The sequence below is a fragment of the Schizophyllum commune genome (genome assembly GCF_000143185.2).
Source record: "Schizophyllum commune H4-8 unplaced genomic scaffold SCHCOscaffold_3, whole genome shotgun sequence".
NCBI classification, from domain to species: domain Eukaryota; kingdom Fungi; phylum Basidiomycota; class Agaricomycetes; order Agaricales; family Schizophyllaceae; genus Schizophyllum; species Schizophyllum commune.
The window spans coordinates 913,996-939,023 of record NW_026089540.1 but is presented as its reverse complement, the minus strand read 5'-3'; the positions used below and the strand labels follow the sequence as shown (position 1 = coordinate 939,023).

Here is a 25,028-nt window from a genome sequence, read left to right as displayed (position 1 = left end):
TGAACTGGCGAACAAACATATCCAAACAATAGCGGTTGAGAGGCGTAGGTCTGCAGTATAAAAGGGCTTGCCTGTGAGGATTACTCCCAGCAGCCTCACTTCAGGGTCTTCTACATCTTTATCCATCAGTCTGAGCGATGTCTGAGCCCGTTGTCTACCTCATCTCTGGAGCGAATCGAGGCATAGGTGCGAGCCACATTCCTGTGCTTTTTTAAAAGGTGGTCCGTTATTCACTCACCTACTTTCAGGCCTCACCCTCGTCACCGAACTCGCCAAACGGCCCAACACCGTCGTCTTCGCCGGCGCGCGCCAGCCCGCCTCCGCGACCGAGCTCAACAAGCTCGCCACTGCCAACCCAGGCAAGGTGCACATCATCCCGCTCGTCTCCGCGGACAAGGAGAACAGTTTCGCTGCCGTGAAGACGATCCGTGAAACAGCGGGCAAGCTGGACGTGGTCATCGCGAACGCTGGTGTGGGCACGCCGCTGGAGTTCGCGCTCGAGGTGGCGCCGGAGACGATGCTGAGGCATTTCGATGTGCGTATCAACCGACGGCCCCCTTGCAACGTTGCTCGTCGGGTCGATTTGATGTCCGGACTGACCTAGGAGGGCTGACGCTGCTCCGTAGGTCAACGTCAATGGCCCACTCGTCTTATTCCAAGCGACGTACCCTTTGCTGAAGGAGAGCAAGATCCGCAAGTTCGTCGCCGTCTCGACGCCTGCGGCCAGCATCCACACTGGTTCGCAATGGCCAGGCGGCACGTACGCCTACAGCTCTACCAAGGCTGCCCTCAACTGGGTCATGCGCAAATTGCATAGGGACTTTGAGGATCTTGGTTAGTACTTCTCCTCTTTTGCCCACTGGGTATCAGATGCCTATCCGATACTGACGAACGCCCCTTCCAGTCGTCTTCCCCCTCAGCCCGGGCATGGTCGGCACGGACATGGCGTTGGCGCACATCGAGCAGGAGCCGTACTTGCGCACCGTTCCGATGGTCGACGCTGAGGAGAACGCGAAGGGCATGCTGGCGCAGATCGACCAGGCGACGCGGGAGACACATGGCGGGAAGTTCGTGGACTATAGAGGCGTAGGCAACTGGGAGTGGTGAAGGCACGAATAGCAGGGAGAACGTACTATGTCGGCATGTTTGTAAATGCGAGTCCCCGAGTTTTCTTCCTTCAGTTCCAGAGCGCACTCGATCTTCACCGCAGCGCCTCCTGCTCGGATGTGCGAATTATAGACCCTGTCGTTGGCACCATAGTCGAACCCACACGCATCGCGCTTTCCCGCCCTCCTATGTTGCTGCACAATTAGGCTGCGGCGTTTACGTGCGTGTCATTTTTGACAGCGCGTTTCTCCCACGAAAGACCAATGAGAGCACGAGCAGATGATCGCGGAGCATAGGAACAACAATTGAATTAGTATTTCAGTGCTTACTGCTCTTCAATTCCTTCATCCCCTGCCCTTCCCCCGCATCTCTCCGCCTCTGCAGAGTCTGCACCTCCCACGACACTTCACAGCTCCATCTGAGAGGAAATGCGTTTGCACACCTCAAGCCACAGTGCTCTGCCCCTCCCGGCCCGCCGCCTGGCAATGGCTCGTGTATGCGCTTCCGTGAGGTTATGAGCGCGCGGAGGCGGTGCATGATATTGAGGCGTGTCCGACGCAGAGCAGGACAATGCCGGGTCAAACCGTTGAAAACGGTCAGGCGTCCAAACGCCTCAGAGCCCATCGTCGTACAACTTCCTCGTCAGCGCGATGTAGAAGCGCTCCATGTCCTCCTTGGTCTCCAGGTCACTCCTCGGCCGCTTCTTCTCTTCCTTCGCGGCCTTCTGCTTATCCGCCTTGTCGTCGCTACCGCCCACCAGCGCCGCGCCCTTCTCCCTTGCCTCATCAACAAGTTTCTCCTTCATCGCCATGATGGGCGGCGTCGGCACCTGTTCTGCGAGCCAGTCGACCACCTTCGACAGCTTCTCCGTGTACGACTTGAGGAAGGCGTCGTCGCGCGCTAGTTGCTGCTCGCGGGCTTCTCGTGCGCGCTCGCTGCCCTGCGCCTCGCCTTCGCTGGTGCGCTCACGAGGCTGATTGTGGTCGCCCTCGGCCTCGGCGGCAGCTGCGGCAGCGCGCTGCTCGCGCTCCTCTCGTGTCGCTGTGCCGATGAGCCGCTTCCAGTCCTTGATGCTCCAGTCGGCCTCCGATAAGCTCGACCTCAGCGCGCCGAGCCCAAACGCGGGGATCGCGGGCAGGTCGACGCCGAACTCGATCCCCCGCGCGCCTCGCATTTCCCAGTCTGCCAAACCATCAGAGCTGCTTACATGGATATTCAGGCAATCAACTCACGGTCTGACTCCTCGAGCACGCCGAGGTACTCGCCCCACTTGGCGCTCTGTATCGACACCAAGCCGTCGTTCCCCCACTCGTCCTCGTTTGCCCACAGCGGAACCTCGTGCGCCGGCCACCTTGCGTCCTTCCCGTGCCTCTCCTCCCACTCCTCCCGCAACTGCTGCCTGAACTTTTGCTCCGCCTCGTCCACGACCATCTTCGGGAGCCAAAACGGGTGCAGCACGTTCACGCTCGATATCCTCCCCGACACCGAATAGTACTTGATGTTCGGGTCGTCCGGCGTGCCCGGGTTGAATACCTTGTTCAGGTAGGTGGTGGTGAGGTTGGCGTACGCGGGCGAGTCGAGCATGGACATGACGGCGGTGGTGAAGGAGGAGGGAAGGGCGCTGAGGGCGCTGAGGGAGAGGCCGCCGTCCTTCTGCTCGGCAGCTTCCTTGGACTCTTCGGCTTTGCGTGATTCCTCGGCCTTGCGGATGGCTTCCTCCTCGGTGAGGCCGGCTTCTCGCAGGGCGCGCGCGAGTTGTTCTTCCTTGTACCGTAGCTTCCCTAGTCCGATGTGTTCCTGCGAAGGTTCAGCTAGGTTCTGGGTGCGGAATGTCAAAACCTTACCGCGCACCAATCCATGAACGGGCTCCCGCGATGTGGCGTGCTCACGCTCATGAGGGACAGTGGGGCGTACTCTTGAGGTTTGATGTGCGAAATCAAATGTCGACAGTCCAAGCCACCCATCGAATGAGCGAGAAGGTTAAGCCCCCGTCCTTTCACCTTCTCCCTCAGCTGCGAATGAAGTGCTTCTGCGCGCGAGGATATGGATCCTGTTCTGTACAAAAGTGAGACGATGACGTATGGGGAACTGGATGCACATACGGGGGAACCGCCGTAACGATCACTTCGGCGCCTAGCCTCTCGCGCAGGATCCGGAGCACATTCGCCCAGTAGTGCATCCGCATGCTGGGGAAGGAGTCGGGTCCGCGTGTGTCGAAGCCGTAGAGCCCTACAGCGCGTCAGACGGATACTTCACGGCAGGGTGGGATACGCACCATGGCAAAGTACAAGGGGGTATCTCGGTCGGCGAAGGGGGTCATATAGTACAGGGTTCTCCATTAGCTTGTGTATTGTATCGCTTCTCCGGCGCCGTATGTGACGGTGTGGGGGGCGGGGAGGGTCGGAAGGGGAAGACCCGTGGGGTAGCTCGTCCTTCCCCTCGTCTTCGTCCGGTGTCTCATGGCTCGACTTGCGGTGTTGATCTACGCGTTGGGGGTCAGTCTACGCTCTCCATTCCATAGAACTGGGCCACACACCTCTGCGACTTTCCGCCCGCCTGAATGAGAACATCCTCCCCCAACGCGCGCGAAATACGTACGATCTTCGCTCCCGCTCTGCTGCCTGCCTCGGGGGATTGCACCCATAGTCAAAATCATTGGGGTCCGCCGTCGCCAGCGCAAGTCCGTCGTCTAGCGCCGCCTGCCGATGGAGGATATACTGATTCGAGATCGCGAGCCCCGAAACCACGCGAAAGACCTGCTTGAAGAGCACAGCGACATGCGTTGGGAACCCGACGACGTTGTGCATTGATTGCGCCCGAGACGCGGGGACTTCACGACATAAAGCAGCGTGGTGGAGGGAGCGAAGGAGTATAATGGTACTCAAGATATTGTTCCCCAAAATATGGGCACAACCACGTGACGTCATGTGCCCATTGTTCAACTTTCGGCGTAGCCCGCACATTCATATTGTTCTGGCCAATATAGTACTGATGACAGAGTAGCTGAAGTACTTTCTAAGATAGTAAAGTAAGATATAGTATCTCGTGATTGGCTTAGTGAATAAAGCCTCGAGTATACCATTTATCTAGGTTGAGTACCTACCGGGAGATGTAAAAGGAGAGCAGTAGGAGTCTAGATGGTAATTGTGCAGTAGAGAAGTCCAGCCCTATCATGACAATCATCGATGTGCGCTCGTGATCAGGCGAACGACGTACAGTCGACCGTGACTGGTCGCTAGTGTAAGGGGTATGTTCTCTTGCTGTGCGCGGCGCAAGAGGCACCACGCTCAAGGCGCCTGCTGGCGATACTAAGATGTCCAGTTCGAGCTGCGGTGTGCAGAAACCTCTCTCCATTGCAGTCGAACTCCGCGTTACTCCCCACTTGTCAAGGGAGAAAAACAACATCCTCTCGACCGTGGCTGACTGCTTTCATCAACGGCGTGGCACGGTCTTGCTGACCGGTTTGCGCAAAGATGACGGCACGTCGCTCGAGCACCAGGGTGACGATAACGAGATGTAGTGCAGGGAAGTCCAGCCGTTGTCATCACACTCCTCGAAGGGTCGACCCCTTGTCGAATGGCAGATACACTGGCATGATCACACTGATTCGCCAGAATCAGAGGTGTGATCTGAAGGTCGCGTCGAGGAGTGACAATGCACGAGCGGAAGAGTGGCAGAATACGTCGTCGGGGCGTAGCAGGCTGCCTCAGCGGCGTAGTTGTCGCTCGTCGGCAGCGTGAGCGTATCCTTGAATTGATAGCGCGCTCCGCAGCTGAAAAGACCTCCTTCGGGGAGGCAACTGATATCCATATGCTGTACGTCAAGGCACACAGGTGTGCTTTTGGGGCTCATAACCTGTTGGAAGGACATTGGATCTGTAGCAAAGGCCCATGACTGTACAGTAACCGGTTAGCCTCGCTTCATCGAATCGACGGCGAACGAACCACTCACCTCAGAATTGTAGACTATAAAAGGGCGTTGGCGACCAAGCGCCACCGAACAGTGGCACCTCAAGAGCATCGTAAGGTGGGTCTCTTGAGAATTCGTGTAGGGTGGTGAAGCTAACGTGGTGAGGGGTTGTCGCTCGAGTACTGAGCTTAAGGCTGGGAAGGTAGGTTGTTTGGCGATGGAGGAGACGGCTCGCCTCGGCCCTTATATACGATCCCGATCAATTGTGGCACAGAACACGAGCTTTGGTAGCGAGGCTGACCGTCCTCGATGTGGGCACACAACCTTAATGAAGGCACTGCCTTCATTAGACTCACCGGGCTTCCATTGTTGCGATTGAGAGCGGAAGGGCTTCACCGCATCTTCGAGATGGCGCTCCCATTGTTCTCGACTCTGCACTGAATTGCTGCCTCCATGGGATTGTGAGCGCCTACAACATGGAAGCGCAGCGAAGTCTGGTTCATGGTCTTCTCCCAGTCTTCTTGGGAGAATTGAGCCTCTTCTCCACAGGCGCCTGAGGCTTCCCACACGAGGAGGTATCATTCACGAGCTTCCGCCCTCCTTCAACTTGACGAAGAGTGCACTTCCTCGTCTTTCCGCAAGCCGATCTTCCTGAACTATTGCGTCTCCGCACAGCACATTTCATGAAATGGGATTATGAATACACCGCACCGCACCTCTGCGAAGTGCACAATAAGATAACAAAGTGTATGGTACGTATAGAAAGAACGACACCTCGTGTGCGTGGGCCGTTCCCCGATGCGTGGGGCCGTCCTCCGGTGCGTGGGCATCTAACTGTCGCTGCAACAGGCATCCCTGGGCCAGTGCCACTAATCCAGTGCCGGGCTCCCATCAGCAGACGGCAGCGCGCTCGACCCGTCCGACGCAAAGAAGTCGTCCAACACGAGTGGCCGAAGGTGGAAGCCCTACAAAGCATCGTGAGCCACCGAACTTTGCGTGCCTATCCATTTTCAGCGGCACAAAAGCCCGCACGGACGAACGATCCAGATGATGGATGAAATTTCCCAATTGATGAGTGAAATGAACGCTCACCTCCAACTCCCCTCTTTCCAATTTCTCCTGGTTATCCGCCGTGCTCCGCACGAACTCCCGCACGGGCACCATCGCCGCGTTCCGACAGAGCTCCTTCAGATCCGAGCCCGAGAAGCCGTCGGTGAGCTGCGCGAGCGCGTCCATGTTGAACTCGGGCGCGAGGGAGGTGCCGTTGAGCATCTGGAATGAGGGCGGGTGAGTATGAGGCATTGTGAGGGCCAAATGGGTATGAGTAGGAAGAGATGGCCAAATATAGGGCGTGCACAACAGAGGACGAAGGATGTAAGAAGTGAGACTTGGGAATAAGGCGCTCACCAGATTCAATATCCTCAACCGCTGCTCAAAGTTGGGCAAGCCGACCGAGAAGCGCTTGGGCATGCGGCGGAGGATGGCAGAGTCGATATCATTTGGGCGGTTCGTGGCACCCAGGACCATTATTCGGTCGGAGCCGGACATGAGACCGTCCCACAATCTGCGAGCGAGAGTCAGCAAGAAGTTAACAGCGAATCAATCGAGTCGGCCACGCACGTCATAAACTCCGCCTTCAGCATCCCCGTCGCCTCATGATCATTCTTGCTCCTCTCCCTCAAGAACGAGTCGATCTCATCAATGAATATGATACTCGGCTGCACCTTGCGCGCCAGCGAGAACAGGCCCGCCACGAGCTTGTTGCTCTCCCCGTACCACTTGCTCGCCAGCGCGCTCGCCGCGATGTTGATGAACGTCGCCCGGCTCTCCTTCGCCAGCGCCTTCGCTAGCATCGTCTTCCCGCACCCGGGCGGGCCGAAGAGGAGGACGCCCTTGGGGGCGGAGAGGAGCGCGTTCGAGGAGCGGAAGAGCTCGGGGTAGAGGAGGGGGTATATGACGCTCTCGCGGAGGGTAGAGACAATGGGATCGAGCCCGCCGATGTCGCTGAAGCGCACGTCGATGTCGTCGGGGTGGATGATCTCGTTCGCGATGGTTGCTGGTGGGTGGGGAGTGTGAGCGGGGTATTGAGGTTGCGAGAGATGGGGACGCACATTCGTACTCGTCAAGCTCTATGTTGTGGTGTCCGAGGCGTTTGAGCGCTTCTATCTTCTTCCCTTTGACGGCTTGCCGCTTGGGGAGCGCGGTATCCGTCAGAAGCTGTGCCGATCATGAGTCTAGCGCGGGGGAAGTAGGATGTGAGGACGCACAGAAACAGCAAAGTAAAGCGCTGCCTATGCTCGATTATCAGCCTGCCATTCCTATGAGTTCTCGCCTGAAAAGCGCACCGAAGACGCAAGAAACAAGCCAACTGCGGGGAACTTGAGCATACGCGCCCGTAAACAGTACTAGCCACGCACAGTCGAGGGCGACCTTCAGCTTGTTCTCAGAGTTCCACATCTCGTGTCCTGTACGAGCTCCAAAAGCACTCGCTTTGATGAGGAGATCTGATGAGCGGCGGCGGTATACCGACAATGAACGGAGGAGGAAAGGAGGATGTGCCCGCCGCCGGAGCTCGCTTCCCGGTGATCCGTTGACACGTGCGCGGGAAGGACGAACAAATATTTGTGCGCTTCTTGTCCGCTCCTCTGACCCCCGACAGAGCAATTCATATGTTCACTCTCGATCTTCGTACCCAATGCGATAGTCTAACGCTTTCTTGCATCCTGGATGGTTTTGGTCAGCTGCAAACCTCGATATGCGCCACGTGTAGCCCGGGTCGTTTCCGCGGGAAACAAATCACGCACCGAGGCTGCCAAGTGCACTGCTGCGACGTGTTCGGCTTGCTGACCCCGAGATTGCGACTAAAAAGCCTCTCTGCCTCTGCGACCACCATCTTCCTAATTTTTTGGGCACTCGGCCATCCCATCGCTGCTACGATGTCCTTAGATGACAAGATCGCGATTCTGAGTTCGTCGAAGCATGACTTTCTCGACTTCTTTGCCCGGGGTAGCTCATCCGTACCTAGACAAGCAACCGCCCGCATCCAATGATGATGGTCCTGGTGAGTCTCTTTCTTGCTTCTCAATCAAAGTCTGACGCCGTGGCATACTGCTCAGTACAACAAACCTACAAACTCTTTGACCTCCGCGTCGAAGTTGTCTGCCCGCCTGGCGAGCTCATTCGCTGCGGCGCGAAAGACGGCGACTACTTTGACCTCGTGGGCGAGATGATCAGCCTACCCCCAGGCCAGGCGTTTTCAATGTACTCGCTCGGTACGTCCGGCCATACTTCAGGTTTTGGACCACTTCAGTCTGATTTCTGGCAGGCGCAATGCTACCGCTTCTAGCCGGGATGCAGCGAACGCACGACATAGCAGACTGGATGACACGAGAGATGGAAGTCGCTTGCCCGGACCCGGACTGCAGGTCGCGGCTAAGGATCAGAAGACTTGGGTTGCGCACCTTCGACTTGGACAATGTCTCCGTCGCTTTCATCCCTGCTGACGCTCCTGCTGCGCAAAAGACGTGATGTAAGGTGTCCACACCGCATACGTCTCTTGAATATATTGCTTCCCGAGTCCCAAGCACCATTGCCCTAGAACAAAGCTTACCAATTGGAGATGCCCCGCTCGGTCAATTGAAAGCACATGGTGCGCGGGTATTCGCCCGCACATCATCGGCTCAGCCGTCTTCTGGCTCAAGAAATATCTGATTGAGGAAGATGTATGTCAAGGGCTATCATCTGGATATCATGATCGCCCCCGAATTCTCGAAGTTCCCTCGAGAAACGCGCCACGAGCCGTTGCGTGCCGGCCGCGTTCGTCACGTGGTCGCGCCTGTCCTCTGGCGAAGTCGTGAACGTCTCTTGTTTCCTACCTTCATTCGAGCTCAGCGGTCGGCGGCTGTTCATATATTCTATCAGCTCGCGTCGGGAACGAAACCCAGGAAAATTCAGGAACTCGCCGACCCGCAGAGGTGCTAGAGCTATCATAATCGCCAGCATCCCTATCAACGTCAATGCACCTATAGTATTTACCTTCCAGGTGCGTATGCTAAACTTGTTGAACGTCTCGCTGAAGAGCTAACCTTACCAAGAACTTCACCATGCCAAGTCTCTTCACCCGACTCCGACGGCGCGCATTTACCGTCTCGAACCCCGCGCCACCACCTCCCGCCCCGCCGAGCCCGCCGCTCCCCACAGCCTCATCCGACCCATCTCCCCTACCCCGCAAGATTCATCCCGACCTTAATGCTCTTGCAGAAGACCTACAGCGGGAAACGGGCCAACGTTCAGTGTCCCAGTCGCACAGGCGTCCTTCCCGATCAAGCCCACCCTCCCGCGCCGCGCATTCCCCCGCTGGCGAGTACTCGCCAACCTCCTCCAGCTCGCACCTCTCGCACACGCCCTCCCTGACAGATGACGCGCTCGCGGGGCTCCCCGCGTCTCCCGGCCGCCGCATCATGGCCCGCCTTGCTAATCTCGCATCTCGATCCGCCCCCGCCATCGCCCGCGCGCCGTCCCCGCTACGGACGCCCCCGCGCACCGCGCACAGTAGCCAACGGCCCAGCACATCCGAAACGACGCGCTGGGCGACCTTCGGCCGCTCCCCACCCGGCGGCAAGCCCACCCCCCAGCTCGCCCTGCCTGAAGAGTTCGGCGGGTACTCATCCGGCGCGTCCGAGCAGAGCCCCTCCGTCAGCACGCGCTCCTACCGCACAGATCTGACCGGCCGCTCCACGCACACCCTCGGCAACCCCGCGGCGGCGCGCCCCACCACGCCCGCCAGCGCCTCGGACTTCGCGCCCAAGCCGCCCGCCGAGACGCCCTCCGCGCACACCTTCGGCTCGCCCACCCCGCCCTCCAGCGGCTTCACCTTCAGCAAGAGCGTCCCCTCGACGCGCCGCTCGCCCGCCCCGCCGCTGCCGCCGCTTAGTCACCCAGCATTTGGCAGCAGCGTCAGTAGCACCCGCCGCCAGCTCTTCCGCACCGCGACGCATACGTCCGCGCGGGAGCCTGCCCGACGGAAGCACCGCTCCCTCGCCACGTCGGCCTCTATGCCTGCCATGCGCAGGCGGAGACGCCGTGAGAGCAATGCGTGGTCAGGCGGGGGGCAAGCCATTCCGGAGGCGCCTCGGGCGAACGAGCGCGTGCATCGGAGAAGTCTGTCGCGGAGCAGGTCGCATGCGCGCACTGAGTCGAGGCGTTCGAGCGCGGAGTACAGCGCGCGGCAGGCGTCGCTGCACACGGCCGAAGAGGGCGCGCCGTGGGAGGCCCTCGTCTCCCGTGAGATGGTCAGCCTTTCCCTTGGAAGACTCACTGCGAAGGCAGGAGACGGTAGAAACAGTCTGCAGCCTTCTGCCGTCCTATCTTCCGCGCCCGCTGCCCTCGCGTCGGCTCCAGGGATTTTGTCTCCTTCACCAGTCACCGCGCTTCCCGCTTCAGTTGCCGCAACTCCCGCTCCGGTCACCGCGTCTGCCACACCGTTGACCGCCCCGCCCACGCCCTCTGCCTTGCCTGTGCCCTCTGCCTCGTCTGCTGCCCCGTCCTTTGTCTCGTCCTCATGCCTATCCGTCGAGCCCACCTCGCCGACGCCCGTATACCGATCTCAGGAGATTATACCCTGGGCGTCGCGCTCGGACGTTGTGGTCGGCGACCGCAGCAAGGGCAAAGGGCCCGCTTACCCAGCCGCGCTGAAGCGCGAAGGCAGTACCACGGGAAAACGCAAGGCAGGAGACGATGAGCCCACCCGAGTTGACTCGGGATACTGGGAGGATCCGGCGGCGAGGTCACTTCGCCCGCAGAGGCTGTCTGTGCCGTCGTTCGAGGAAGCGAGGAGGAAGCGGCCAAGGCTTTCGCTCACTGAGCCGCCGCGTCCCAGCAGCACACACGATGCGTCGCTCATCCACGCCCTCGGCGCTCAGCGTCACTCGCGTCTCGGACAACAATCACTGCACCTCTCGCGACCGGGATCATCGCGATTATCTGCGCAGCCTTCGGCCCGCGCCTCGACGTACGCCTCTGGCAGCACCGCGGCGCGCTACCACATGCGGGACCCGCGCAAGCCGCCGCCTCTCGTGCCGACGCCGTGGCTGCCTTCAAGGGACGCCCCGCGAGCCGCGTGGCTGTTCTTCATCGGTTTCGTGCTTTTCCCTGCGTGGTGGCTGGGCGGGTTGCTTCCCGCCAAACCTCGCCCATGCGTATTCGGCACCCACAGTGATGCGGAGGGACTGGTGGGCGACGTGGAGAGCGTCGCTGCGACGAGGCGGGAGAGCAAGCGCGGCAGCTTCCTGGTGAACACTGCACAGCCGGAACACGGTAAGCGACTCTGCTTCTGTGCGAAATAGTGGCTGAAATGCTTACTCTTCTACAGATGCTAGATCGTGGCAATTCCGCTGCCGCGTTCTGGGTGCCCTCTCGCTGGTGACCTACGTGCCCTTCATCGTCTGCCTGGCCATCTTCGCTCCGCGGTAGCGCTGAGCTTGCTGTGTTTCCGTTCTTTTTTCTCTTCTCACGACTGTTCTCGACGCATCATCCTTGATCACGCATTAATAGCTTTCCTTTCTTGACGCTCTCCCGCGATCCGCCTCGAGCTCTCCCGCGACCCATCTTGACGCTGCCCCGCGGTCCATCTGGCATGCTTTCCTTTCCACATTCGTTCCATGTTGTCACGCTGGATGTCGATATCCTGGACTGTACATATTACGACGCTTTTCACGCTTTCACGAGTGGAACTCGCTTTGCGGGCGGTTTTCTTCACGAGCAGCTTTGGTCCTGCAGAGTTCCTCGTCCCCTCGGTCTTCCTTATTCCTTAGTCTATGTTTTCTTGTCACGCCACGCCTTGCCACGTCCTCACGCAGATTCTCTGGCTATCATTTCTTGTGCCCTATACCTACATGTGGATTATTCTTCCATTATTACCTCTTGGAGGGCAAGGGGTCGTTGATAGTCACGACCCATTGCACCTGCCTCACGCATCGGGGGCACCCCTGCCCCACGCATCGGAAGCACTCGCCCCATTGCATCAGAAACTTACGCGGATACCTTGTACTTATAATCATTACAGCTCTAGACGATGGCCTTCAGTGGCCTTCTAACACACTTGTAGATATCCGGAATGCATTATGCGGTCTATGCCTACATGGGGTTTCGTGTACGAAGAGTAAGGGTATGTAAGCCCTCAATTGCACGAGACGCGCTGAAGCCACTGCGCCTCTGCGGCAAGGTCGTCGTTCGCTTCGTGGCGCTCGGCCTTAAATCGAAGGCGAGCGTCCTCCGTAGACAAGCCCTTCAGCAGCATGAATCGAGAGTGCATGGCAGGCGTCAGCATATCCGGGACGCAGATCGTGACCTCCTTCAGCGCGGACATATGGTCCGGGAGCTTCCGCCCCTTGGACAAGTGCCAGACGACCACATTCCCAAACGGCATGCGCAGGTGTGTCAAGCGCGGCGCGAGCGTCGGGAGCAGCTTGATCACCCTTACGACGCGCATGCTCGGCGTGTCGAGGAAGGTGTCGATGCTGCGGAGGTGCAGATCGCGGAGGGCGGGGAAGGTCGTCGCTGGCTGCAGATCGAAGGGCGCGGTGGCGACCCAGGATATGGTCAGCTCCTGGAGGTTGGTGAAGGTACGGTGGGAGTGGAGGATGTTGCCCAGGTGGTAGGTGTTTCCGAAGATGTGAAGGACGCGGATGTGAGGGGCGACAGAATCTATGATGATGTCGATGACAGCCTGTATCCAGAGTCGCATCGGTGTGCGTTGGGCGTCTAGTAGAAACCATTAGCTAGCAGCAACGCGCGAGCAATCATGATACTCACTCAGGCCTGTGTCAAAACCGCTAATGTATAAGTATCTGACCTGAGGGGCGACCCCCGGATCGGATTGTAAGAGTGCGGCGAAGCGAGAAAGCTGGGCGAGGTTCTTCAGCGCGAGCGACTGAAAGCGAAGAGGTCTCGCTGCATGCGAGAAAAGCCTGTTTTGCGAGCAGAGAGCGCGAGCTGTGGACCCGTCATCTGTACACGCGTAAGGGAATATCTCCAGCATCCATAGTTCTAGCGGTAGTCGAGACGCCCATTCAACGGTCATCCTCGGTATTGTTTGACGTGATGGAAGTCGTTGCAAGGATGAGAATGAGGCCAGCCGCGTAGAAAGAAAGGGGTATGCTGGCTGTAGAAGGAAGAGATATGACGCGTGTTGAATAGGGAGTAAGACCTGTGTTGAGGGTGGTCTACGACTCAGTTTTGAATCCGAACCATCCGGCACGTGGCACGCACGTTTGGTCATGTGACCATTCTCCGGTTGAAATTGGGCATCTCGTCGCAACAGGACAAGAGAGGGACGAGGGCAGATATACATGGCTTCTGGGCGGTATATATGAGATAAAATGGCTCATATAAAAGAGCTATCGCCATACCCCCTGAGAGGACAACGCTGTACTCACCTAACGACAGAATTATCGCATAAAATCGATTTAGTAGCGACCCTGGCTGATTCGCAGTCGAGTCAGTAAGGCAACGATGGTATGATAAGCTAGCTACAGGCGCATGTCTTCGGGAGACGACTCAGAGAACGTCTCGGGGTAAATTGCATCGATAAGCAGAGAGCGTAGATGCCGCCGCTCTACTGGATCAGTCGGTGCGACTGGAGTTGCCAGTCGATGGTCGGGGTCAGTCAGTTGTCTAGGAACGTGCTTCCCTGCGCCGTGATGGGGAGAAAGTTCAGCCTGGCGGCCGTACAGACCTCTCTCGTCTCAGAGCCCAGCCGAGCGCGCAATACGCAGGTCCGACTGGGTATTCGCTTAGTGAGAAGTCAGCAGATAGGAAGAAGCTTCTCATGCTCACCGCGCGGACCTTGTTGGCGTCCATCGCCTTCCAAAAAAGGTTCGAGATCGGGGCACGTTGCTGAATATTCAGGAAAAGTCGAATCGAGCTTGGGCGTAAGTAGTGCGCTGGCAAGCCTGGCTTCTGCGGCAGAAGCTAGCGATAGCCGAGGAGCAGGCCACACTGTGCACTCCTTACCGACGAGACTAGTTTTGCGGCCGTGTAGCTGCATGACTGACCAAGTTGTGAGCGCCGCCAACTTGCTGGAATTTTGGAGCCAACGAAAGAGGAAAAAAGCAGGGCGGACGCAATAGAAAACACGTTGAAGACGATGTCAAATTGTGAATGGAATGATTGACAGGCGATATACGAAGGAACGCGATGGCGAGTGCGGGCATGGGGCATCGATACGAGGTCCCTGGAGAAGGACTGCGCGGTGTGATATACGACGTGGTTGGGTGCCCTGAGCTTTCCTACTCCGACTTCGATTGTCCCACTGGCGAGGACGGATCATGGTAGCCCTTCTTCTCGAGCGCGAACATGAGGTCCAGGAGCAATGGCTGCATGCGGTTCCAGAAGTCGGTCCACTCCTGTAGTGTGAGGTCTGCGCCAGGCTCCTTCCCCTGCACGTACATGGCGTGCAGCGGGAGCATCGCGCCAGCGAAGCCAAAAATCTCGGATTCCTCCGTTCGCGTTTGCGACCCTTCTGGAACGGCAAGCAGGGTCCGGACGATTGCGTCAATGAGTTTGACTGTGGCCTTCCTGGCTCGGGCGATTTCCGAGTCGGGAGGCACCGCCACTGTCGAGAACGTCTGGCGGGGTCAGTTAACGCGCGACTGGGTGGCAGGAAAGGAAGTCTCTATCTTACCACCATCATGCTGAGCGCGGCGTCTTCGGAGACTGTTGCTCCTCTGTTCAGATAGGAGACGATGAGAAGCAGTAATGAGTGCACTTTCTCCAGACGCGTGCGGTCCGTGGGTGGCACAACTTTTTGAATGAAGTCACTTTCTGCGATGCGCTCAAGCGCAGAAGTATAGTCGAAATCCGGCGGAGGAACATCGTCAGATTGTGGCTCATTATTGCCATCTCCATTCCCTGGGGAAGATGTCTGCGTAGCGTAGGCGCGGCATCCAGCCGATAATTGCGCGTCTGCCGTCCGGGTGACCACCGGCGTGTACCGAAGGATGTGATGTGCCCTCTGCTTGAGAGTCAGCGCTACTTTGAGTGGATAGAGATTAATGTTGTTATTATACCGAAAGGTTTGACAATGGGCCCAAACAGCGGCTCGTTCGGCCAGCAGCCCGAGCGAGGACTGAGGTCTGACCAGTCAGCTTGCGCAGCATCATTATCTTGAACCTTGAAGTCAGTCCAATTCAAATCGTTATTCTATGTTCCCAAACCTCCTGGTGGCACTGAAGGCGGACTGTGAGTGCTTAACCGGCGAAAACAACGCGTAGAGGATGGTATGCAGAAACAAGTTCGGTTGTGCACGTGGCAAGCCGGATCGGGCCGGAAAGGAGACCTCACGTGAAAGGACGGGAACTGCCGAATGCATGGCTTGGTTCAAACTTCGAAGTGCTTTTGGCTCCTTTCCCTCGATTGAAAACTTGTGGTGTTGGGGCATTTCTACCTCCCTGGTGCGCTGGCTCCAGCGTCGGCGCCTTTAAGGTATAACGAGGAACTTCTGAGTGCTAACTATGAAACTTGCGCCAATTGCTTGGGCAGGCGGTCGCATGCACCTTGCCTGCAGAATTCCACATCATCATATCACTTTCTCTTCAAATAATATGATCCGTACCTCCGACACGGTACAGTCTATTCTACCGATCGGTGAACTCTCTGGTATCCTCGCGCATATTTGTCATTTATCGCTCATCTCGCGATCTCCCGCGCTGTTTACCTGTTAACTCGGACCGTGTGCTCAACACGAAGCTCTTCTGCTTTCATTATAGCTCCTCAACGTACGCCTTCCCCGATGCCGGCAAGTAGCAGAAGCCTGGCGTCCTCTCTGTGTCGCGTTCGAATGGCACTCGACGATGCGTCATCGCCTCGTGGGGTTTTCCACTGGCCCGGGTAATTGCGAGACTGGGATCAACAAAGCAAAGGTGAGGCTTCTTCTGATCCGCCTGGCCTTCAGTGCGCTCTCATATCACTCATCGATGGACGCCTCATCGCCTGCGGACGTGTCGTCCGCTGCACCTGATCCAACCGCACATCCCGATGGCCCGACAGACGTGGCAATCCGCAAGATTTCGGTCGAAGAGACATTGCCCCTCCGCCACGCTGTGCTCTGGCCAAACCTTCCCATTTCGGCAACGCGACTTCCAGACGACGACATTGGCTCGCACTTCGGCGTCTTCTCGTCCTCCTCGACCACGCCCATCGCCGTCATCTCTATCTTCAACGAGCCGCTGCCCATCGATAAGCCCCAAGGCAGCAAGGCTGTGCGCTTCCGCAAATTCGCTTGCCACCAGGACCACCAGGGGCGGGGCATCGGGACCGCGCTCCTTCGCCACGTATTCTGGGTGGCAGCTGCCGAGATGGGCGCGCACGCGGTATGGTGCGATGCACGGACAAGCAGTCTGACATGGTATCAGAAGCGTGGGATGCACCCATTTGGCGAACGTTTCTATAAGGGTCCGGTGGAGTACGTACGGATGAGCATCACGGCCGACGACGCGTTAGAGGAATACAGACGCGCGGGAGGCAGCTCATCAACGAAAACACCATCATTCTAGGTACGTCCCGACATTTTTGCACTCCGCTGCCCACCTGAACCGTAACTCAAAAGGGAAGGTTGCGAAGAGTCTCACGATCGTGAGGCAAACTGCCGTTAGCCTGTGGGCATGGATTTCAGGCACGTCAATACCGTCTATTCAGAAGCAGCGGGGTAACGCCAGTCTGCAGAATTAAAGGCGGACGTCATCTTTCAGAGCCTGCCATTGACGATGTCATACGCTTGCCGGACGCAGGAAGAAGTAGCTGGATTTATGCGGCATCTTCTGGAGTAGTACGGACGCAGCCAGCAGGCCCGAGGGCTGAACACGACACGAGGACGTATCATGGAATTATTAAAGCCTCATGTTCTCCTCATTACAATTGATTGCATTGCCTCAAGCTCTGTGTGCCTCTATGGGGATGTGATTCGTCCGGCTCGGAATTTGTTCGTTTATTGAGATGTGCCAAGCATCAACCCCGCACATTGGTAGGCGTGCGAGACTGTGCGCGCCACCTTGACAGCCCTATCTCCATTCCACTTTAGGCGTGCGGCGGCAACGCACATCTGACAGAAGGCAGAGGGATGCCGTATGAAATTGAGAAATCCTGCGCATATTTAAGGAGAGGAAAGCGCGCCGGTATCCATCGTTCCAGCTCTTCTGCCTTTCTTCCCCCTCCCCTTCCCCTTCCCCCACTACCGCTTCCTCCCTGCGCCGCGCCGTTCGTCCTCTGGCTCGTGCCTCCTTGTCGCCTCCGGCCGCTATTTTGCTATGAACCAGAGGCTAGCAACGGCTGCGCTGTTGTGCACGCTGAAGCAACTCTCTTGTTCATAGCCAAAATACGCGGCTGAGGAGGCCACAAGCCTGCGCATTTGCTACGACGAGTCCGGTCGGTCGCGTTCCCCTCTTTACCCCGTTCCGCGGCCTAGTGTAGCCCAGTCGCACAGCAGTAGTTACCTCTCGGGATCTATTATGTCGCATTACTGTTGGTATGTACGTATAGGGCCTGTAGAAGTCTACGTCGCGCAATAGTTTGAGATTTGAGTTCAGGTGGAACTTCAACATGCTAGAGCGGCAGATGCCGAGAGCCTCCCCTCCGACCAAGTTTGTGGCACTGAACTCTACCTATCACTAGGTACAATCTATCAAGGGGGTGTAACAGGCATACAGCTACGTGTATATGACGATGACAGACAATGAGGCATGTCTATCAGTAGGTACAGGATCTATCAAACGTGCCACCGCGGCGGTTAACTGGCCTTGAGTTAGACGTTAGGCGACCTGATGTGCAGATAGATACGAGGTAGGTATGTCCCCCTCCGCTTGCTCGTCTGCAGAGCCCCAAAGCGACCATATACCACCCACGCCCTCCTCTCGTGATGATGCACGGCCGCCGAGGAAGGCGTAGTAGCAGGACTCGGAAAATTCCTCCCCATAGTCCCGAGACAATGCACGCCATACTGCCTAGGGCAGCGTACTAGCACCTCGGCGCAGAGCGCTTACGGCGGCGGGAACGACAGAGAGTCGCATGACGACTTCATCGACTCGGTGGGCGCTCCCCCGAGAAGGGCTTTAGCGGAGGAAGCAGAAGTGAGATCGGGCACGAGACGCTGTTGGTGACGCAGTGAGATAGGTTTATGGTCAGTCTGGCCTAACCAGAAAAAGCAGGCTTACCCCTACTCGCGTGCATTCACCCTCTCTTTCTCTTGCCTGTATGTATGCCTGCGTTTAACCCAGAGTGAACCACTCATCGACAAGTCCATCACCCGCCAGAGATGGATATCCAGCGCCGATTCGGAGTCGTTGCCACCGTGAGCGCGAGAACGAAAGGACTTCATATCTTGACCACGGTGGGAGCCTTACGATAGACGCTTGCCCGAGAAGGACGTGAGCGGCAGAAGCTGGCCTACTTCCGCGCTCGTGCGCGAATTAGACTCGGTGACGCACCGAGGGTAGTAGCGATTTCTCTGGAAGGTGAGCCATCTGACGCGTCTGGCCGCTAGTAAGCCCTGTAACCCGAAAGCAGTTAGCCTGGCCGAGTGGGCTGCAAGTCGATCAGTAGGCCCTGCTTGAGCGCTTATGAGCAGGTTCTCGTCGCGCGCACGAGCCTGTCAATCGCCGTCGGATCCGCCTAGCACATGGGATATCTACCCGCCAATGGTTGACGGCGTACCTCTGCATTTATCGCTCGCTGGCCGGTGGACAGCGACATCTGACCGCTCGTATTTTTTTCAGCCCGACCTTTGCGAAGGAAGAGGCACATCGGGACGCACACTCGACGTATTGCTTACCAGTCTCGAGTGGGAGACTGCCTTCAGGACTGAGCACCAGTTCAGCCACGACAGCAGGCTCGTGACGGTACCTATCCCGTGAATACTAGATGAAAGCGATGGAGTTATGGATACATTGCAGGTGGATTAGATGGCGAGTGACGGAGTACAGGACGATCGACTATGTCATGGTGGTCGGCTATGACTTGAGGAGCTCTTCCACCACTTTATCGTCGTTGATCTTGCTCGCGTTCGCCCCGCGGTAGTTCATCCTCCGCAACACATCGATCTGGGGAAGAGTCAGTTTCGTCAGCCTCTCATGTACCACCACAACGCTCGCATATCCCTCGCTCGAAGACTTGCCCCGAGCACCCGATCAGTCGAGCACCGTACATCCGCTGCCTTCAGCTTGCAGCCATCCCCTTCGTCTATCCTCCCGCTTCCCCATCATCTTCTCCGCAACCCAGCCCAAAAGGACACAATACACTCACCACCGCGCCCCTCGTGAACCCCATCCCCTCGAACTTCTTCACGTGCACCGGATCGAGCCCCGCCATCGCAATGTCGTCCCCCGCGGCAGCCTTCCCCTTCGGCGGCGGCCCGCCTGCGTAGATGTGCGTCCAGTACGCCGCCGTCTCGTCGAAGCTCCGCTTCGAGGTCGTGTAGTGCTTCGCGACCTCCGCGTCTTGCGGGTCGTTCGGCTCGGGGGAGCACAGCAAGCTCTGCAGCGATATCAAGGTCGACTTGAGCGTGAGGACGGGGGACCAGGCGTCCTGTGGGATGGGTGGGTAAGTGGGTGTTCGGGAAGGGTGGCATGGGATGGAGCGCCACAAGGAGGGAAGCACACCTTGAGGATATCGAGGCAGATGGCGCCGGAGGCGGAGGAGACATTCGGGTGGTAGACCTTCGTGATGAACTTCATCTTAACGGGCTGGAAGGGGTAGGTTTCCGGTATCCGGATGTCCTGTGGCCATAGCATGGATCCGTAAGCGCCATGAACGAACACACAGCTGTAGTAGCACGCACGACTTCGAAGTGGCCTCCCTCATACGGCGTGCCTTCTGGCCCCGGAAACGAGCCCTTCAGATGGAACGGCGACTCATCAATGAGGTCGATCTTCACGTTCGACGTCTTGTCGTTCTTGCAGTCTGCGAGTAGGCGCGCGTTAAAGCAGGGTATGCGGCGATCTCGTGGTATGCGCACCAGCGATCTCCTTGTTTACGCGACGAAGGCGGGCGTCCATGGTGCTTGAGGGCTATGGCAGAGTTGAGTGGTTCCACTAAAGTCGAGGGAGGGGAGCAGATGCAGATGGTGTGGCCGCCTGCTGGAAGTGTGAGGGCGAGTTATATCAGCGTCACGCTGATCAAGGGTTTGTTACTGATCCCCTTTAGGAAACGGTGGCTTTGTTCTGAAACAATGACAAGCGAGAGGACTTTCTGAGAAATTTGGATGTTGCACTTGCATGGCATTCTTGTTGTATAATCGGTCCTCATGCAGTGTTCGTATAGACATGCATTCGTGCAGTCATAAATTAGGTCACGTGGTAAACGGTCGCGAGACCCTCCTCGAGGCTGGTCACTGCTTAGAATCAAGCTACTGAGGATCGCCGAGTAGGCCATATTTTCTCCAATCTTCATTATGAAGAGGTTGAGGGGATAATCGGTACTGAAAAAGCAGTATGGCTTCGATGTTCAGAGTGATATGATTTGCGCCTCATATGAAGGGGATCAAAGCTCTGCGCACTTGTCTATTCTGGCTGTCAACTGTGCTGGAGGCATCTGCGTATTTTTCTGTCGATCGCCGGCCTTTAGCTTGGTTTTTGGGGTCGAATGGAAGAGATCAAGTACTCAGTTGAACTTGCCATCTCCGGCGGCCGGCCCGGACTCGGGGAACGCGTCGGGATCACGTGCAAGCCCATTCAAGCGCCCGATCTGGCGAACTCCTTGTTCTCGACGTTCATCTCAATTCCGGCGCGCTTCATCCCTTTCATAACCTTGTAACAATCTATAACAACCCCTCCGGAGATATAAGACAAACGGAACTTGCAAAATACGCGTCTAGGAACGGTGCGTCACGAACAAAGCAGACTTGCAGCGGCGCGCTTATGTGCGGGGAAGCACAGACTCGCAGGAACAATGGCAACACCACAACAACTCCAGGCCGAGGGATGCGTCCTGCGCTTTCCCGAAGCCCTTGGCTTCCACCCCGAGCTGAAGGTCCAACATGTCATGGAGTACTTCCAAAAGGCCATCCCACTCGCGACGAAGGTGCCTTTCACCTGGGGATACATCGACCAGCCGCAAGGTGCGTGCAGACATTAATCGAGCCATAGACATATAGCTGACGAACTCCGCCTTACTTCCCATCAATGTGCGCGCCACAGATGGCCAAACCTTCATCGCCTTCTTCCCCTCCAATAACTTCAGCTTCAACGATGGTATTCGCTGGCTGGACGAGAAGCGCTACAGTGTCCCTGCAGGGCCGAGGGTGCGTGTTATGCCTCCTGTACCTCCACCCTTCCCCTCGTTCATTTCCTCTTCCTTCCCCCTCCTTCTCCTCTTTCCTCCGCGACTTCTCTGTCGTCCTGAACCCCCCTCCTTAGGAAATCGAAGTCACCGAAGCCCGCTTCGGCTTTATCCCCGGTGTCGACAGCCAAGCCTACCGCGTGCGCCGCCGCTTCCGCATCCTACAAGGCGGCCACCCCTCCCTCGTTCTCATTCACTACTCCCGCGGGCCGATCAACAGTGCGTGAATTTCCGTCCCTCTGCCTCGTATTCATTCAGGCGAAATCGCCCACATTCGCCAGAATCGCAGTGGCGAAACTAGCATTACCTTCCTTGATCGTAATACCGTACTCACCATCCCATCCTACAGACATCCCCCAAGCCGTCGCCCAAGTCCCCGTCCGCAACTACCCCCTCCGCCCCGTGAACGAGCCGCCCGTGTTTGTCATGGGCGAGCGCGCGGGCCAGAAGGCCTTCCCGCCGGGCGCGAACGCTGGCGGTGCTATGGGAGGTGCAGGTGGCATGGGAGGGATGGGAGCTGGAGCTATGGGAGGCATGGGCACAGCCGCAGGCATGGGCGCCATGGGAGGTGCTATGGGGCCAGGTGCTGGGATGGGACCTGGCGCTGGCATGGGACCCGGTGGTGGGATGGGCGGGATGGGTGGACCCGGAATGGGACCAGGAGCGGGTATGGGCGCAGCTGGTATGGGCGCAGGTATGGGACCAGGCGTCGGTGGTCTTCCCGGCGGCATCGGCGGAATGCCCATGGGCAGGATGAACATTGCGCAACAACAGGCACTCCTGGCGCAGCAGAACGCGTCGATGGAGGCCATGGAGCGAAGGCAGAGAGAACAAGCGGCGCTGCAGGCGCAAGCTGCGGGGCATGGTTAGTGCTGTCTTACTTCGCACAATATACACGGGGGACGTGTAGCTCACGCCTGTTGCTCCTAGGCCATCACCCAGCCGCGCACGGCCAACCGCACGCCCCTTCGCATCGCGCACCGCACCAACCGCGTGACGTCGCGCCCGACTCGGACGACGAGGGCGACCTGATCTCGTCCAGGACACTGAGTATGACGAGGTATCGAAGGAACCACGAGATAATGAACGAGGTGTTTGCGTGCGCAGCGTTTGGTGAGTGATATCTCCCTGCGCGCTAACCTCCGCGGATGTGGAAGTGTGCAGATCAATATTGAGCTGATGTCCTTCCTTCATACAGGCAAACAAAAGAAGGAAGAACCCGAACCCAGCCCGTACTCCATCTTCGACAAGAAGGAGCTCGAGGAGAAGACGGTAAGTCATATCCTTATCTTCCAATAACGCAGCGATTCCTGCTCCCACATTCACCCGGCTATATCCTTCTTCACTCATATATCTACCTTACTGACCCTCGCACTCCCCCAGGTCAAACTCCAAGAAGAGATCGAGGCGCTCAAGACCAAGGGCGAGGAGCGGCGAGCCGCCCGTGCAGCCGCCGAGCGAGAATCGGCGGAGAAGCGGGCAGCATTGGAAGCGAGCGCGGACGTGGCGATGGAGGGTTTGACTCCGCAAGTGGTGGCGACATAAGACGTGCGTCGGTTGTTGACTTGTGTTTGGTACGTGCCCGTTGCCGGCCGTGCTATATCGTTCGCTGAAAGGAGCAGCGTCTGTATTCTACTCGTTGTATATCGCTTTTTGGACTTTCATATTGTCGTTGCAGTCGACTTTTCACGCTTTGTTACGACCTGGAAACATGAGTGGCAGAGTTCTGCTTTAGCGGAAGCATATGTGGCACGAACTCCCTTCTTCCTTTGCGCTGAAAAGGTTATATGGTGGGTTCAGATCCCACTTAGACGGGCCATTTTGCCCTGTCTGGTTCCGAACCATTACTTGCTGGATTACTAACGAGCGAATACCCACCAATGTCTGTCTAGCATATATCAGCACTAGTACACGAGCGAGCAGGACAGCGGCCAGTCGTTACAAGTAAGGAGCGTGGTTCACTGCACACAGCCGGCACACAGCACTGAACGCGGAGACAGCATGCAGCTGCGCTGATGGGTATACGAGCCATGTGCTAGCGAAGAAGGTCCGTCTGTCCTGTATACTATGCGTAGAGTAAGAGAGAAAAGGGTCATGGCGGGCATTCGTAGGAGCGCCCTCCGTCAGCGCGGTATCGTCCCCCGTGCGCAGCATCGGGTCCGCGCGCGCGCGCGCTCACTCGTCCTTCTGACTGCTCCCGCCAAAGATCTTGTCGAGCGCGGTGCGGAACCAGGACTCGGCCGCGTTCTCCTCGCGGTAGCCGAGCTCGCGGCGCCCGTGCTCGCCCGCGCCGCGCTTCGTCAGGTCGACCTCGCGCTTGCGCTGCGTGAGGAGCGTGTCCGGGTCGATCGCGACCTCGCGCAGGCGCGTCTTCGGGAGCATGTTCGGCGTCGTGGAGAGCAGGTACTGCGGCGGGAGCGGGTAGCCGGCGTAGTCCCACAGGCGGAGGCGGTAGCCGCGGTCCACGTCCTGGTCAATCGTCCAGCGCGTGATGAGCTCGGTGTAGTTGAAGTTCTCGACGAAGTTGGACTCGGCGGCGCAGGGGTCCTGGACCTGCTGGTAGCCGTCGCCGAGCGGGGTGAGCACGATTGTGCCATTGGTCTCGAGGCTGTACTGGCCGTGGACCCAGCTCATCACGCCCGTGATGCAATTCGGCTGCGAGGCTGTGAGAGCGGTAAGCAGGCGGGGATAACGCTGGGAACGATGATAGCTCACCGTTCGAGTTGAAACGGTAGCGAGCGACCTCGTAGTACATGTCCTCCGAGCTGCAGGGTAATTAGCGATGCACGATTTCAATGATCGGGAAGTATTCACAAGGAGTAGGAGACACCAGTGACGTCGGGATAAGTGAATGATGCGTTTGCTGGCGTGGCGAAGCCCTGATGCCTCGTCAGCGCCCATCCTCAAAACCAGAGCATAGCTACGCACCGGGCCAGTGACGACCTTGCCGTAGCCCGATGCCCAGGTGCCAGTAATGGCGGTCATGTTGTGCTCCGCATTCAAGACGATGGTCTCCTGCGCCTGGACCATAGAGGCGAGGAGAAGAGCGAAAGTCGCTGTGAGGTACATGGTGTATATGGGAACCGGTAGCACTATGATGGAGGGGGCCAGGTCCGGCGTTGCCAACGTTGTCAACGACGTCGACGAAGGGGAAAGATGACGAGAGAAAGAAAGGGCTTAGTTACCTAATCAAGCCTTGTGGCAAAGGCCGCCTGATGTTCCCACGGTCCCAGCTTGGACTTACAGCACCCAAGTCAATTAATTGTTCTTCACATTCCCAGAAACAATCACCACGGGCAGAGCCTTCTACGACATCTGAAAAGGACATTGTCGTATGGATTGGTATCTATATTGAATTGTTGTCGCGCAATATTTTCAAGGTCCTCAGACGCATGCAATCAATCGTCTCACTTGATTAATATTCTTGACTAAGCCTAAAGTTATCCAATGACCTGCTGCGTTGGCAATGTCATATATTTTGAATATTTACCAGCAAATGCTTTAATATATGTTTCCTTTAATCCCGGTCAAAGAGATTAGCAGATATTATTGATGACTAGGCACGAAGATTATCTTTAGCAGCCAAAAATAAAAACGGGTAGTGACCGCCCGGAGTTCGCCTGAAATCAACCCAAAGTTTTCCCGGACGTCACCCAGAAACTTCCCGGGGCCTGCATTTCAATATC

At 57.5% G+C, this 25,028-nt stretch overlaps 12 protein-coding genes across 12 annotated transcripts; 6 read left to right on the top strand and 6 right to left on the bottom strand.

Annotated features, from left to right (window-relative positions):
- Positions 1-137: 137 nt before the first annotated feature.
- On the top strand, positions 138-839 carry SCHCODRAFT_02493561 (NAD(P)-binding protein; the record flags this gene model as incomplete). Its single annotated transcript, XM_003034226.1, has 3 exons — positions 138-186; positions 249-535; positions 627-839. 3 exons carry the CDS (start codon positions 138-140, stop codon positions 837-839), a joined length of 549 nt encoding a protein of 182 aa, XP_003034272.1.
- SCHCODRAFT_02614247 (uncharacterized protein) lies at positions 789-1,498 on the top strand. Its single transcript, XM_050344651.1, has one exon. It carries the CDS (start codon positions 943-945, stop codon positions 1,105-1,107), a length of 165 nt encoding a protein of 54 aa, XP_050201539.1. The 5' UTR covers positions 789-942; the 3' UTR covers positions 1,108-1,498.
- Positions 1,372-3,974, bottom strand: SCHCODRAFT_01122941 (alpha/beta-hydrolase). Its single transcript, XM_003033660.2, has 6 exons — positions 3,644-3,974; positions 3,383-3,589; positions 3,210-3,336; positions 2,952-3,162; positions 2,340-2,904; positions 1,372-2,289 (listed from the first exon to the last, which is right to left on the bottom strand). Exons 1-6 carry the CDS (start codon positions 3,912-3,914, stop codon positions 1,721-1,723), a joined length of 1,950 nt encoding a protein of 649 aa, XP_003033706.1. The 5' UTR covers positions 3,915-3,974; the 3' UTR covers positions 1,372-1,720.
- Positions 3,975-4,357: 383 nt separating this feature from the next.
- SCHCODRAFT_02471405 (uncharacterized protein) lies at positions 4,358-5,136 on the bottom strand (the record flags this gene model as incomplete). The annotated part of the gene is made up of 4 exons (XM_050342701.1): positions 4,358-4,471; positions 4,711-4,812; positions 4,939-5,001; positions 5,059-5,136. Coding segments are annotated over 4 exons (357 nt in total), but the record flags the coding sequence as incomplete, so codon positions are not given.
- Positions 5,137-5,656: 520 nt separating this feature from the next.
- On the bottom strand, positions 5,657-7,572 carry SCHCODRAFT_02614240 (AAA-domain-containing protein). The gene is made up of 8 exons (XM_050344650.1): positions 7,434-7,572; positions 7,362-7,384; positions 7,284-7,307; positions 7,128-7,233; positions 6,637-7,072; positions 6,424-6,580; positions 6,109-6,288; positions 5,657-5,981 (listed from the first exon to the last, which is right to left on the bottom strand). The coding sequence occupies exons 1-8, from the start codon at positions 7,471-7,473 to the stop codon at positions 5,886-5,888; spliced, it is 1,062 nt and encodes a 353-aa protein (XP_050201537.1). The 5' UTR covers positions 7,474-7,572; the 3' UTR covers positions 5,657-5,885.
- Positions 7,573-7,909: 337 nt separating this feature from the next.
- Positions 7,910-8,640, top strand: SCHCODRAFT_02614236 (uncharacterized protein). Its single transcript, XM_003034225.2, has 3 exons — positions 7,910-8,077; positions 8,133-8,288; positions 8,342-8,640. The coding sequence occupies exons 1-3, from the start codon at positions 7,996-7,998 to the stop codon at positions 8,542-8,544; spliced, it is 441 nt and encodes a 146-aa protein (XP_003034271.2). The 5' UTR covers positions 7,910-7,995; the 3' UTR covers positions 8,545-8,640.
- A 479-nt stretch (positions 8,641-9,119) lies between these two features.
- Positions 9,120-11,487, top strand: SCHCODRAFT_02664054 (uncharacterized protein; the record flags this gene model as incomplete). Its single annotated transcript, XM_003034224.3, has 2 exons — positions 9,120-11,331; positions 11,387-11,487. 2 exons carry the CDS (start codon positions 9,120-9,122, stop codon positions 11,485-11,487), a joined length of 2,313 nt encoding a protein of 770 aa, XP_003034270.1.
- A 706-nt stretch (positions 11,488-12,193) lies between these two features.
- Positions 12,194-15,306, bottom strand: SCHCODRAFT_02676079 (uncharacterized protein; the record flags this gene model as incomplete). The annotated part of the gene is made up of 10 exons (XM_003033658.2): positions 15,231-15,306; positions 15,084-15,179; positions 14,699-15,028; positions 14,328-14,642; positions 13,852-13,986; positions 13,751-13,807; positions 13,452-13,497; positions 13,285-13,371; positions 12,829-12,966; positions 12,194-12,777 (listed from the first exon to the last, which is right to left on the bottom strand). Exons 2-10 carry the CDS (start codon positions 15,174-15,176, stop codon positions 12,194-12,196), a joined length of 1,785 nt encoding a protein of 594 aa, XP_003033704.1. The 5' UTR covers positions 15,177-15,179; positions 15,231-15,306.
- Positions 15,307-15,966: 660 nt separating this feature from the next.
- Positions 15,967-16,909, top strand: SCHCODRAFT_02614228 (uncharacterized protein). The gene is made up of 3 exons (XM_050344649.1): positions 15,967-16,568; positions 16,622-16,687; positions 16,738-16,909. The coding sequence occupies exon 1, from the start codon at positions 15,990-15,992 to the stop codon at positions 16,566-16,568; it is 579 nt and encodes a 192-aa protein (XP_050201536.1). The 5' UTR covers positions 15,967-15,989; the 3' UTR covers positions 16,622-16,687; positions 16,738-16,909.
- A 1,921-nt stretch (positions 16,910-18,830) lies between these two features.
- On the bottom strand, positions 18,831-20,280 carry SCHCODRAFT_02614216 (uncharacterized protein). The gene is made up of 5 exons (XM_003033657.2): positions 20,021-20,280; positions 19,844-19,965; positions 19,665-19,781; positions 19,309-19,590; positions 18,831-19,106 (listed from the first exon to the last, which is right to left on the bottom strand). The coding sequence occupies exons 1-5, from the start codon at positions 20,058-20,060 to the stop codon at positions 19,017-19,019; spliced, it is 651 nt and encodes a 216-aa protein (XP_003033703.1). The 5' UTR covers positions 20,061-20,280; the 3' UTR covers positions 18,831-19,016.
- A 497-nt stretch (positions 20,281-20,777) lies between these two features.
- On the top strand, positions 20,778-23,078 carry SCHCODRAFT_02614211 (uncharacterized protein). The gene is made up of 8 exons (XM_050344648.1): positions 20,778-20,883; positions 20,940-21,121; positions 21,201-21,304; positions 21,420-21,561; positions 21,692-22,207; positions 22,273-22,455; positions 22,541-22,614; positions 22,726-23,078. Exons 2-8 carry the CDS (start codon positions 20,953-20,955, stop codon positions 22,885-22,887), a joined length of 1,350 nt encoding a protein of 449 aa, XP_050201535.1. The 5' UTR covers positions 20,778-20,883; positions 20,940-20,952; the 3' UTR covers positions 22,888-23,078.
- A 98-nt stretch (positions 23,079-23,176) lies between these two features.
- On the bottom strand, positions 23,177-24,509 carry SCHCODRAFT_02614207 (uncharacterized protein). The gene is made up of 4 exons (XM_003033656.2): positions 24,271-24,509; positions 24,157-24,221; positions 24,058-24,107; positions 23,177-24,005 (listed from the first exon to the last, which is right to left on the bottom strand). The coding sequence occupies exons 1-4, from the start codon at positions 24,409-24,411 to the stop codon at positions 23,518-23,520; spliced, it is 744 nt and encodes a 247-aa protein (XP_003033702.1). The 5' UTR covers positions 24,412-24,509; the 3' UTR covers positions 23,177-23,517.
- Positions 24,510-25,028: the final 519 nt, after the last annotated feature.

Excerpts from the sequence above, each read along its gene's own strand:
- SCHCODRAFT_02614236 (XM_003034225.2), top strand. The coding sequence starts at position 7,996 with ATGACTTTCTCGACTTCTTTGCCCGGGGTAGCTCATCCGTACCTAGAC. Across the intron at positions 8,078-8,132 it reads ATCCAATGATGATGGTCCTG|TACAACAAACCTACAAACTC; the intron begins GTGAGTCTCTTT and ends CATACTGCTCAG. Across the intron at positions 8,289-8,341 it reads GTTTTCAATGTACTCGCTCG|GCGCAATGCTACCGCTTCTA; the intron begins GTACGTCCGGCC and ends GATTTCTGGCAG.
- SCHCODRAFT_02614211 (XM_050344648.1), top strand. The coding sequence starts at position 20,953 with ATGGCAACACCACAACAACTCCAGGCCGAGGGATGCGTCCTGCGCTTT. Across the intron at positions 21,562-21,691 it reads CTCCCGCGGGCCGATCAACA|ACATCCCCCAAGCCGTCGCC; the intron begins GTGCGTGAATTT and ends CCCATCCTACAG. Across the intron at positions 22,208-22,272 it reads GGCGCAAGCTGCGGGGCATG|GCCATCACCCAGCCGCGCAC; the intron begins GTTAGTGCTGTC and ends TGTTGCTCCTAG.
- SCHCODRAFT_02614247 (XM_050344651.1), top strand. The coding sequence starts at position 943 with ATGGCGTTGGCGCACATCGAGCAGGAGCCGTACTTGCGCACCGTTCCG.
- SCHCODRAFT_02614216 (XM_003033657.2), bottom strand. The coding sequence starts at position 20,060 with ATGGACGCCCGCCTTCGTCGCGTAAACAAGGAGATCGCTG. Across the intron at positions 19,966-20,020 it reads CGTAAACAAGGAGATCGCTG|ACTGCAAGAACGACAAGACG; the intron begins GTGCGCATACCA and ends GCCTACTCGCAG. Across the intron at positions 19,782-19,843 it reads AGGGAGGCCACTTCGAAGTC|GACATCCGGATACCGGAAAC; the intron begins GTGCGTGCTACT and ends CTATGGCCACAG.
- SCHCODRAFT_02614240 (XM_050344650.1), bottom strand. The coding sequence starts at position 7,473 with ATGTGGAACTCTGAGAACAAGCTGAAGGTCGCCCTCGACT. Across the intron at positions 7,385-7,433 it reads GCTGAAGGTCGCCCTCGACT|TTGGCTTGTTTCTTGCGTCT; the intron begins GTGCGTGGCTAG and ends AGTTCCCCGCAG. Across the intron at positions 5,982-6,108 it reads TGGAAAGAGGGGAGTTGGAG|GGCTTCCACCTTCGGCCACT; the intron begins GTGAGCGTTCAT and ends GATGCTTTGTAG.
- SCHCODRAFT_02614207 (XM_003033656.2), bottom strand. The coding sequence starts at position 24,411 with ATGTACCTCACAGCGACTTTCGCTCTTCTCCTCGCCTCTATGGTCCAG. Across the intron at positions 24,222-24,270 it reads GCAAGGTCGTCACTGGCCCG|GGCTTCGCCACGCCAGCAAA; the intron begins GTGCGTAGCTAT and ends ACGAGGCATCAG. Across the intron at positions 24,108-24,156 it reads ACTGGTGTCTCCTACTCCTT|CTCGGAGGACATGTACTACG; the intron begins GTGAATACTTCC and ends ATTACCCTGCAG.
- SCHCODRAFT_02614228 (XM_050344649.1), top strand. The coding sequence starts at position 15,990 with ATGGACGCCTCATCGCCTGCGGACGTGTCGTCCGCTGCACCTGATCCA.
- SCHCODRAFT_01122941 (XM_003033660.2), bottom strand. The coding sequence starts at position 3,914 with ATGCACAACGTCGTCGGGTTCCCAACGCATGTCGCTGTGCTCTTCAAG. Across the intron at positions 3,590-3,643 it reads GCGGGCGGAAAGTCGCAGAG|ATCAACACCGCAAGTCGAGC; the intron begins GTGTGTGGCCCA and ends CCCAACGCGTAG. Across the intron at positions 3,337-3,382 it reads CCCCCTTGTACTTTGCCATG|GGCTCTACGGCTTCGACACA; the intron begins GTGCGTATCCCA and ends GACGCGCTGTAG.